At 42.5% G+C, this 12,122-nt stretch overlaps 1 protein-coding gene across 1 annotated transcript in view; it reads right to left on the bottom strand.

Moving 5' to 3' along the window:
* The window catches only part of ORMDL1 (ORMDL sphingolipid biosynthesis regulator 1), a 69,592-nt gene that overhangs the window by 15,839 nt on the left and 41,631 nt on the right, over positions 1-12,122 (bottom strand). Inside the window, exon 3 of the mRNA XM_086955367.1 lies at positions 8,245-8,396. Within this exon, the coding sequence (XP_086811493.1) occupies positions 8,245-8,396 (152 nt within the window). The remainder of the gene's footprint in view (positions 1-8,244; positions 8,397-12,122) is intronic.

Genomic DNA, 12,122 nt, shown 5'->3' on the forward strand with positions numbered 1-12,122 from the left:
GTCACATGACCTGTTATGCTTACGTTACGCGCTGCGTGCCGCGCCCCGGATCCCTTCCGGGAAGCTGCGCTTCGCGCACTGGAGTACTTCCGGGTGCGCTAACGCGGCGTGTCATATAACGCGACAACGTAGGTCCAGAATATAGTCAAAATGTCTCCACCAACCAGCGGTCGGAACACAACCCCTTTCAGCAGTCTAAAAAGTTCTGTTAAATGACAACAGAAGGGACAGGCAACAAGAACCATCAGTCAAAGAGGGGAGGGCAAGTTCTTCCCTACCGGGTCACGTTGGGGCGCTACTGGAACTGATCGAATTGGTAGTCTACAGTGTTTCTGGATGTTTCAGACTGAAGCTGGCGTTAGCATGAGAGCACCACCATCTCGTATCTCAGTCGTGGCCATTCCACGAGCAATCATGGCAGCCGCTCCCCACCAGAAGCCTGCGGGAGTCGGGGGCCCCCAAGACTTTTGTAGAATCTTCAAGGCTCAGTGGACGCTTTCGAGAATGGGGCCCAAGCTCTAGCAGACAAGCGTCCGAGTTCCAAGGTGTCCCATGGCCATTTTAGTGGACCACGCCCAAATCTGAAGAGGCGGCCGCCATTTTGAGAGTCCTGTGGCAGCCGCCTATAGCTGCATCGCAAGAGCGGGAGCAACTCAACTACATGGTGAGCGAGACGCTGTAGTCGCAAGAGCGGGCAGTAAACAGCTGAATGGCGGAAGAGGCACAGTGTAGCAAAAGCGGGCGGAATGGCAACTGAAATGGTAAAGGGGCGCCCCACTACAGCGTGTCTTCAGGTCAAACGGATTGTGGGATAAGGTCCAGAATGGAAGAGTCATCAAAAGGCAAAAAGTTCAGCCGGCCGCCTATGTCGGGGGCGACCTTAGGCCACACCAAGGCAACACGACTTGGGGAGGGGGCAGAAGTCAAGCGCACTCTCCCAGTCCGCGCCACCACACCGTATGTTGAAAATCTGAAGCCATCGTTCTACAAACTCTCAACCAGCCTTGGATGAAAAATCTTGAAGAATGTACAAACTGAAAACCAGTTTTTGTTTGCATAGCATCAGCAGCAACGCTTGCTATCAGAATGCATGAGTTTCATGCTCGATCGATTGAGCTAGCCGGATCAGGCAACAAAAAGTATAAAATAGTTATGTAAATAGTTATTTAATAAAATGTTTTACCCTGTTACTTTGCTGGTGTGTTGTATATATTTATAATATTTGCATAGAGTTTATCGTTATTTTGGGCGGGGTGGGTGGCGGAGCCGAGCTGTCTTGCAGCCATCATGGTGTGGAGCTCAGTTCATCTCACTAGTTTCGCATTTCTCATGAAGGGTTCTTCCTAATGTTTCTATTTTAGCGAGGTCAAAAAGAGATCCCATTAGTGGCCTACTGATTTTGCTCGATTATTTTTTTTTTAACACGATTTTTCACTATCTGCAAAGACTAAACAGAGTATTGCGGCTTTGTGCTTGTTAGTAAATAGAGAATGAACCAAAGAGAATACATTCTAAAATAGTAAATGCTTGGATAACAATCAATCAAATGGAGAGACAAGCAGGCACGACTGATTACAACGGGGGCAAAGGCCTGCGTTAACTACCCTTCACTATCTGCAAAGAGAAAAGAGGGGGGGGGGGCAGCGTTCAAAGCACATCAGTGTGCATAAACACGAAAATGTTTTTACCTATCACGTACTTGACATTTGACAGCTTTTGATATTTGTTATTAAAAAACCATTGAAATTCAATGAAAAAACCATAGGTTTTAGCCCATATATAGTTAGGGATTAGCATTTTCAAAACCTTATTTTACTCGCATAAAACCATTGAAATTCGCATATATAGTTAGATGCGCTAACTATATATCGCGCACCCGCAATCCACTGCTGATGATGTCACATATTACATCATTCATGACATGCTCGGTGACATCACTGATGACATTGATGTCATCAGTGATGTCACCGAGCATGTCATGAATGATGTAATATGTGACATCATCAGCAGTGGATTGCGGGTGCGCGATATATAGTTAGCGCATCTAACTATATATGCGAATTTCAATGGTTTTATGCGAGTAAAATAAGGTTTTGAAAATGCTAATCCCTAACTATATATGGGCTAAAACCGATGGTTTTTTCATTGAATATATATATATATATATATATATATATATATATATATATATATATATATATATATATATATATATATATATATATACACACACACACACACACACACTCACATACATACATACATATATATATATTCACAGAAATAATCCAAAGGGTCTAGGGTGTTCTAGTTAGGAAATGGAATTTAAAAGAACCTTAGAAATTAACTGAAAAAAATGAAGGGTACGGGGGTGTTATAGTTAAGCTGACATTTCAGCAGTTAATAGTCACCTGAGCTAACTATCATCACGCCCCCGCAATGCGCTGCTCATCACCTCACATATTACATCACTCATGACTTGGGCAGTGACATCACTGATGACATCTAGTGAGTGTAAGTGTTTTCTAAGAGTTATGATTGTTAAACATATATACTAACTACAAAAGTTAAATTAGTCTACTAGGTGCACTACTATTGAGTGATACTATTTCTAAGATAGATTATGCGACTGTATATCTTTGCGTGTATGGGTATGTGCAACTGTATGGGTGTGTGAGTAGCTGTGTGGGTGAGTGAGTGGAAGTGTGAGTGGCTCTATGGATGAGTAAGTGGTTGTGTAGTGACTGTATGGGTGAGTGGCTGTATGAGTGACTGGGTGTGTAATTGGCAGCACGGGTGAGTGGATATTAGAGTGAGTTTGGTTAAGTGAATCGGTTTGCGAGTGGCTGTATTGGAGAGTGAGTGTGTGAATGGCTGAGTGAGCGGAAGTGGAAGTGCTAGTATGAACATTTGAATGGATATGTAAGCAGTTGCAGAGTGTGTGAGTACTTGTATGGCTGAGTGAATGGTTGTGCTGAGAGACTGGATGGAAAAGTAAGTGGGTGTTTGAGTGAATGAAGATACATAAGTGGATGTGTGAGTAGCGGTATGGGTGAGTGTGGCTATGTGACTGGCTACACCGAAGATTGATTGGTTGCATGAGTTGCTGTATGGGGGAGTGAATGGTTGTGTGAGTGGCTGTATGAGTGTGTGTGTCTCGCTCTATGGGGAGTGAGTGAGTACGCGAATACTAGTGTGGGTATGTGATTGGTTGTGTGGCTGGGTGTACAAGAAGTTAGATGGGATATGAGTGGGTGTGCAAGAGGGTTAGTGGATGATCATCAGTGATATCATTTGAGACGTCAGTGATGTCACTGAACATGTAATTAATGATGTTATATGTGAAGTGATAAGCAGCACATTGCGGGGTGTGAGTCATACAGAACAGCTGTATTTCTCTGGTTTTATATGAGTGAAGTGTCAGCCTAACTATAACATCCCTGTAACCTTTGTTTTCTTCAGTGAATTTATAAGGTTTTTCAAATTCTATATTTTAACTAGAACATCCTCTGTTTTTTAAGTGAAATTCTATGTCTCAGAGTGAGTTCGTGAGTGGGTGAATGAGTCCGAGTTGGTCTGTAACTGGGTGCATAAGTGTCTGAGTGGGTATGTGAGTGGGTGTAGAAGTCTCTGGGTATGAGTGGGTGTAGGAGTATCTGAGTAGGTATGTTAATGGGTGTATGAGGGTGTGTCAGAGGCTGTGACTGGACCTATGAGTGGGGACATAAGTGTCTCTGAGTGGGTCTGTAACTGGGTGCATAAGTGCGAGTGGGTATGTAACTAGAAGCATATGTCTGTCAGTGGGGGTATGAGTGGGTCTGAGTGAGTGTCAGTCGGTGTGTGAGTCTGAGTGGTTGAGTGACTGGGTGAATAGGTATGTGAGTGGGCACATGAGTCTTGGAGTGCATCTGTGAGTGGGCGCACAAGTCTCTGAGTGGATATGTTAGTACGCACAGGAGTCTGAGTGGCTAAGAGTGAGTGCATGAGTGTCCGAGTGGGTATGTGAGTGGGTGTGTGAGTAGATATGCGAGTAGGTACATGAATCTAGGACTGTGACCAGCAAGTGTGTATACAGATTTTGAAAAATATGTTCACCAATATTTGCGATGTGGCCACAATGGCCTCGACTACCACACAATGGTACAGGGGTGGGCCGCAGGGATGGTCGCGAATATCACGCGCCATTAAAATAACTATTTTGGACACACAACTTGTGTCACTAGCACCCCTACTTCTCAAACAAGGAGGTCAGAGAACCACCACCCTGTCCCCTTACGTCAGCTGTCACACAAATTTTCAGCCCCGGGAACCGTTCCTCAAATGGTAAAATGGCAGTCACAACTTTCTGTTCAGGTTGTGGACAGACAATTACAGCATTGTTGTTGGCATGTGTCTTAACGAATTGTAGCGATTTGTTAGCGGATTCTCCCTGAACACAGATAGCCCTATATTTTTCAACTTACATTTCTCAAGAACTACTGAACAGATGTGCACCGAATACAAAAAGCACAATCTGCGTAACATCTACCTTTCCTCCAAATTTGGTGTAATTGCCTCCAGTGGTACAGGCTGTAGCCGTGTTGACAGCTTCTATGGGAATTAACATTTCAAAAGCACCTTTTTTTTAACCTCAATTTTCTCATCCCATGCTTCAAGAACTGCTCCAACACGTTGCATATGCAACAAGAATCATCTGAGCACTTTTTTATAGGGAACATTTTATGAAGATTAATCAAACGGGACCAAAGGTATAGGCAAGTCAAAAAACACTTTTCCTATGGAACCATGGTACTATACTATACCTACCGGCGACAGACAGGAAGTAGGAAGGATGAATGTATTTGTATCATCATCATATAACTTTATTTCGATCACTAAGATCCAAAAATGTACACAGCACAGATGAGTAAAATCAGATATATGAAAACTCTATCAGAATTTTTTTTAAAGTAGTTGAAAAATACAGTACCATAAAAAGAAAATACATTGCAGACAACTACTTTAAAAAAATGTAACTGCAGTGCTCTAGACTGTACATTTTCCAGGCCTGATCCACAGTGCATACCAAAATCTTGAGAGGGCAAAAACCATTACTCCGTGTATCAGAACACAAGATTCTCATCACCACAAGATAGTGACCCAGTCCTGCCAGTCTACATAGCGGGAATATCCATTTTTTTCCTCAAGGATGAGTAATGTGGGCAGAAGAAAAGTAGGTGAACAATGGATTCCGGGCAAGCTTTCCAAGCAGGGCAAAGATCTTCAAAAGCAACGTTACAGCGCCACTTAAAACAAGACGATTTAATAGGTAAAGTCTTGCAAGGGAAGTGTAAAAAGAGTTTGAGTGTTGGGTGGGAACAATTTCATCAATACCAGTCTCAAAGTAAGGAGCAGTTTTGAAATTAAAAAAATCATTTGTCAAACTACTCTCAGATTTTGCCAGTCCCTTTTCAGATATCAATTCCCAGTACATTTCTTTTAGTTTTGCCCTTGTATCCGGACCATACTTTCCGGGTTAGACCAACATGCCTCCATCCCCAACCTCCCCAGTAGTTCCCTCAAACTGATGAATCACGTAATCCATGTAGCACGGGGTAATTTAAGGTCAGACAAGACCTCTAGATAGGTTTCAGGTTCTTCCACAGTATGTATTTATGTATATGTTTGAGATCAAGGACACGTGTTGTCTGAAACGCGTCTGAACGGAGGAGGCTTGTGAGAAATAAAAGACCTTATGCCACTTACCCACTGCCTGTGACTCTCTATTCATATACATAGATAGATATATATGAAGCAAAGCAGGCCGTCTCCGCACTTCCTTGTTGGCGAACAGAGACAACACAAATCCCAAGGATCAGGCACAGGTAAGTTTATTAATTACAGAGCTGCAAATCGTTTTGGGCGGTTGCCCTTGCTCACAGATAACCAGATCTTGGTCGACCATTTAAAAAAAAATGTATGCTTAGTGTACACCACGTGTTAAAATGAACATAAAATACTGAGCACAAGCTGCTTGACAAACATTGATTAGTCTGTTTTCTAACCAGTCATTCAAAATACACTGATCTTGAAACAAATATAGCCAAGAAAAGCATATTAAATACATGAAAGACAGTTTGTGTGCATAAATGCAAACATGCAAACCATCATGTGACGATCGACTTTTCAAATAGGGACAGAGCAAAGACATGGCTTGGCAGTTCGGGCTGGACTGTTCCCATTAGGCACAGGGTCAGACTGATTTGCATATGGCCATGTCTGAACTGGGGTGGTGTGGTGAGCAAAATAACGATGGATTAGACCCAGATCTGTGACTGTGGGTGAATGTTTTGCCATTGTGCAACATTCCGTCCATCAATTGTTGTTTTTGCATTTGTCACCCCGAGCGGGACGGGTATACTCAGACGCGAGTCCCGTGCTCTCCATGCCACTGGAATCAATCTATCCTGTCTGATGACGGCTGATAGCCAGAAACCGGTCCTAGGATGCTTGATTCCGGTTCAGGAAATGCATGGCTTGGCAGTTCGGGCTGGACTGTTCCCATGAGGCACAGGGTCAGACTGATTTGCATATGGCCATGTCTGAACTGGGGTGATGTGGTGAGCAAATATGTAAATGGATCTCTTGGTGGTCTTTTTTTCAGCACCAAGACAACCTTTGGGGTACCGTGTGTTTACAAGTGGATATCACCATCATCAAGTAATGTGTGATTCCACTCTTGCATGCATACATACATAATGTGGCATATGCCACAAACGTTTGACATTTTGTGACAAGTCAATTGACAAGATCAGGTGTATCCCAACTTTCTTGGACAGCAGGTAAGAGAACACAGCAGATGTGATGATAATAAACTGTATGACTTTTCACCACAAGTTAGGCATAACTAAAAGAGAGGATTTGCCGGGAATGGGGGCAAAAGCAACATTTCAAGTACAGTGCATATCCGCAAAACTGGGACATTTATATTTTTTTGATTTGGAGAAAACTGTTGGGTAAACTGCATAGATGTTAAAAAACAAACACAGGACTAGCCAAGAACCAACCTGCTAGTAACGAAAGTCAGTAAGAGGAGGAAGGAATGGAAGAGACCTAAGTTATTGTAGCTTCCATACATAGCAGCCCCTTCACCAGGTAATGCTAAATGGCTGGAAATACTCCAAAGTTAGAAAGAGCAAACTAAGGGCTCCACTCAAACAAAATGTGAGTGACACAACGTGACTATTAGCTATCTGGAATTAAGAAGGAACAGCCCCACATTGCTGCAGCGGTAAGAAATTCCCAAGTCAAAGAAAATAGAAGAAAAAAAATCTGCCATCGAAGGAAAAACAATTCCCAACTGGTGTGGAACAGACATGTAAACATATAGCCTAAATGAGATTTGCAGGTTTAGGGACCCAAGACACCTCCAACTCTATTTATGTTTTTAAATAAACTTTGAGCACAGCCTAAGATGTCCGATGGGTTAAAACAATAATTATTCAAGATTAGGGGAATCTTAGAAACGTTGGAAGTGAAAAGAACAGTCAAATGGAGAAGGAGTTATTTGAGACTCTTGGGAGTTTGAAAGCCAGCCTGGATGAAGAGTATTACTATGACATCATACAACCCCAATGACCCTTTCACGTTCATTCAGGTTGCTACAGTGCATGCTTTTCTAAGCATCTTAACTCTCATCCAGCCGTCGCTTCCAAGAACTAAGTCCACACCACATTTTCTATGGCTCAATCGTTCTTTGACCAGGAACACTTATTTTATTGTGAAAGGCATTAACTTACTACATCACAGCTGCTGTTTTTATATTTCTCCAAGCAAACCAGACATAGAAAGAAGGTTTTACCGAAAGGATTTGAAAAAAGATTTGTGGTTTTGTGCTATGAGATCCGGAGTACAGCATCAACCAGTGCATTCCTTCATACCTAGAAAATGCAGTAATCAATGGGAAGGGAGTTGGGTCTCAAATCCTTTGTTTACAGCCAATAGCACACTATTTGGACAGTAAGAGCTTGCTATTCAGACTTTGACAAAGGAAAAAATATTTTATCACCCATTTTTGAAGAAGCTCTAGGTTTGGAAACAAACTGTAAAAGGCTCATAAAAATAATTAACATCAACTCTTCGTGTTAGTATGGAGATTCCACCCACGTGCATCAAGAGAAAAACTTGCATCCATAAACCAATATGACAAACTGATTCAGCAGACCAAATTCCAAACAAATACATGCCTGTTAGTTAATCACTTACAATATTATTGGGGAGATTGTAAAGAATTTTCTTGAAGATGTGAACTGCACTCCATAGTCTAGTTGTTCCCAGTGAGTCAGCAGCCTGGCTTTACCTTGATCTGGTGTTTCAAATGGTGTTCCTTTTACTGCGTGTAAAAAAACATACATTCCCTGCAACCAAAGGTGAAGGAAGGTGTTTGATAAATTAGTAAACAGGTTTCTTGGCAAACCCAATTTACAATAAAGAAAGCACTGCATTTTAATGAAAGAGTAGATTTTACATAGAAACAAAAAACATCTGCCATTTAAAAACACTTACAATAGTCAACTAAACTCTCTTGACATCCACTCCTGATAAAGTAGAACATTTATACTAGTTCTAATAAACTGTTGGATCCAGAAGAACAAAAATGGCAATGCACCTCTCCGTTGCTCAAATTGTAGAAAGTGCCTACCAGTTTGCATAGTATCTACATTTCATTGTTTTTTGGCACAGACAGAAGACATCAAAAGCAAAATACAGTAGTATATGATGAGGAAGGCAGAGGCGGCACTAGAGTGGCAAGATGATTTACTGTACCACTTCCTAGTCACCTCCATCTTTTCGGCAAAAAAGGACTGCTAATATATGTACCTTTTTTATTGTGCACATTATATATTTTTTCTTGAAACTAGATACTGTTAGAAATGGGGGTCTCTAGTTGGCAGAGGTAGGTACCTTTGTCCAAATCGGGACCCTTGCTTCTTGTCAGGGTAAGGGGGATACACTTCTAAAATAAGCCCTGCTCACCCCCTTGGGAGCTTGGCACGAGCAGAAATACTTATCTCAGAGACAGTGTCTAAAGCATTTGTGAACACATACAGTAAAACAGTGAGCACACTACAAATGGACACCACACCAGTATAGAAAACTAATCTTTATCTAAACCAAAACAAGACCAAATGACAAAAATCCACAAAACAGTAATACAAATATGACTTTCAGATGTTAGAAATAGTTCAGTTCAAAGCAAATTGCAGATGCAACACTTTTCACACAGAGGACCTGGGATGCGTCACACAAAAAAACAAACAGGCTGCAGGGAAGGGGATGGGTCGGTTCCTGCTCCAGGGGAGGTGATGTGTCGGTTCCTTACTGCTGCGCAGCGGAGGTGATGCGTCAGTTCCTTACCGGAGAGGAGGTGATGCGTTGGTTTCTTACTGCGTGGGGAGGTGATGCGTCAGCTTCTTACTGCGTCCCCCAATGATGCGACAAACTTTGCGCCTCGATGCGACGATCTGTGAGGGTGTGGATTCTTCCAGCTCCCAGCGGAAAACAGTCTCTAGAGGTCCAAAACAACCGCAGGCACATCTTTGCAGGTAAGAACTCCCAGCAAGGGAGTTCAGGGGAGCTAGTGGTGAAGTCTTTGTGTCCCTGAGACTTCAGAACAGGTGGCAAACTCAGTTTCAAGACCTTGTAGGTTTTCCTCAAGCAAGTGAATACAGCAAAGTCCTTTTCTCCTTTCCTTGGCAGTAAGTAGCCACTGCAGGCCAACCCCAGACAGCAAACAGCACAGTGGCAGTATTCCTCCTCAGCTTCTCCAGCTCTTCTCCTTGGCAAAGGTTCCTCTTGATTTCCCAGAATGGATCTAAAGGTCTGGGCCCCTCTTTTTATACATAAAAATCCTTTGTTCGCTGAAGGCAGAGAGCGCCTTACTTAGCCAAAACCAGTTCTGTAGGGCACTTGGCAAGTGCACAACAACCTCCATTGTCAGTGTGAGCCCTGGCTCCAGACACACCACTGGGGGAGCATCATTGTGGAAGGCAGGCACAGCCCTATTCAGGTGCAGGTGCTACTCAGCCCACCACTCCAAATGCAGACCAGGCCTATTCAGCCGAGCCCGGACTCATCAGGTTCTCTGGAGCAACTTCTCCTCCCCAGCCAACTCCAAAGACAGACATGCAATACACAAACCTAGCAGAGGCATACTGGATGGCTGAGCAAGAAAATACCTACTTTCTAAAAGTGTTTTTTTCAAACACCGAATGCAAAAATCACCCTCACGAAAATATATATTTTAACATTCTGGGTTCAGGTATATCAAACTTTATTTTCCTACCTCGTTCCCAGGGGCAGTTATGTTTATAAAATGCTATAAGCAAACTCCCAATTCTGTCCTACGGGGACAGGTAGCATTGCAATAGTGAAAATCAAAATTGGCAGTAATTCACTGTTAGGACATGCCACAAACACCAGGGTCTGTCCTACCTTTCACCTACACTGCATCCAGCCCACAGGGGTACATTGGGCCTACCTTAGGGGTGACATATGTAAGAAAAGGGACGGTTAGTGCCTGGCAAGTGGTGCCCTTGCCAAGTCGACATGGCAATACTAGACTGCACACAGGCACTGCAATGACAGGCCAGAGTTACATTTTTCTGGCTGCTTCTGTGGGTGAAACAATCAGTGCTGCAAGCCCACTAGCAGCATTTAATTTACAGGCCCTGGTCACACACAATGCACTGTACTAGGGTCGGACTAGTAAATCAAATAGCCAATCATAGAAACACCAATCCATAACAACAATTTACAGGAAGAGCATATGCACTTTAGCGCTGATCAGCAGTGGTAAAGTGTGCAGAGTCATAAAACCACCACCAAAAGGTCAGAAAAAATACAGGAGGAAGGCAATAAGTCATTGGATGACCCTGTAAAAAGGGCCAAGTCCAACATTGCCCTTTTGGGAATTATTTTCTGATTATGATTATATGTGCATATAAATAGGAATCCAATGCAATCGACATAAAACAGACATTTAGAAATACACTTTCATACCACGCGCTCAACAAGTCCTCGACTCCATCTTGGAAAAGCTGGCTGCTACAGGCTTATAATAATTGGCATAGGTTTATATTCTCTCATTTGACAACACACGTAGCAAAATGTGCACTGTTTGTCTTGTAAAGAAAATTCTGGTCAGAAAGAAATCCGGAGTAAGCATTTGCTATATTCAAGGCTCTTCCTGCTTCCAATGCTAGCGGCAAAACACCTATGAGTCTTCCAACTGTTCATTGTAACACATTTGGTTTACAACCTCAGATGACATTAGGTCAAAAGAGGTGAATCAATATTCATGTAGTGGGCTAGCGTTAATATAATGGCTTTATATGACATTTTATATTTCTGAATTGTGATTTGCTAACGAAAGGATATATTTGCTAATCCGATGCAGACTGTAGTTCTTCATTACATTCCATGATGAAATTCATTATAGACCCCTGAACTTGGGGGTGAGTCCTATCTTTTTGGTCTCTAGGTATGCTGCCCAAATATGTCTTATGGCTGCATATTTTGAACTTCAGCTGTTTTCTTGATTTTGCTCATTATTGAATTAATTTGAATTACTGACAGCCTTTGTGGCATTGATTTCATATGTTCTACCATTGATTTATTGAACTGAGCTATATTTTGCGTCCTGTATCAAGGATTTAAATAAACATTCATGATTTTCTCTAAATTACTTATCTTGAATTCCCTTTTAGAGTCAACCCTTTCTTTCTCTCTTTTGACTGCATTTTTGCAAACTGTTTGTGAATCTTATCCTTAGGGACACCAAACCTCATCTATTATGGAGGTCAACACGTCCCGAACTCTGCACTTTATGCACCTCCATATGTAGATTATCAAAGTGATAGTGTCAGTGCAAGCACACGCCCCTCCTCGTTCCTCCGAGGACCCCACCACCTGGCTGCAAATGTGGGCACTGTGAGGGGTCAATGCTTTAGTGACCCCCCATCGGCTAAACGATATAGAGGACTAATCTCTCTCACATCGAGTGAATGTCTGAGCACCACGTCTATGTAGGCGGCTGCCGTTGGTCCCAGTGTAGAGACTAGTCCACAGGATAAGATGCAAAC

Source organism: Lissotriton vulgaris, chromosome 2_1 (genome assembly GCF_964263255.1).
Source record: "Lissotriton vulgaris chromosome 2_1, aLisVul1.2, whole genome shotgun sequence".
Lineage (NCBI taxonomy): Eukaryota > Metazoa > Chordata > Amphibia > Caudata > Salamandridae > Lissotriton > Lissotriton vulgaris.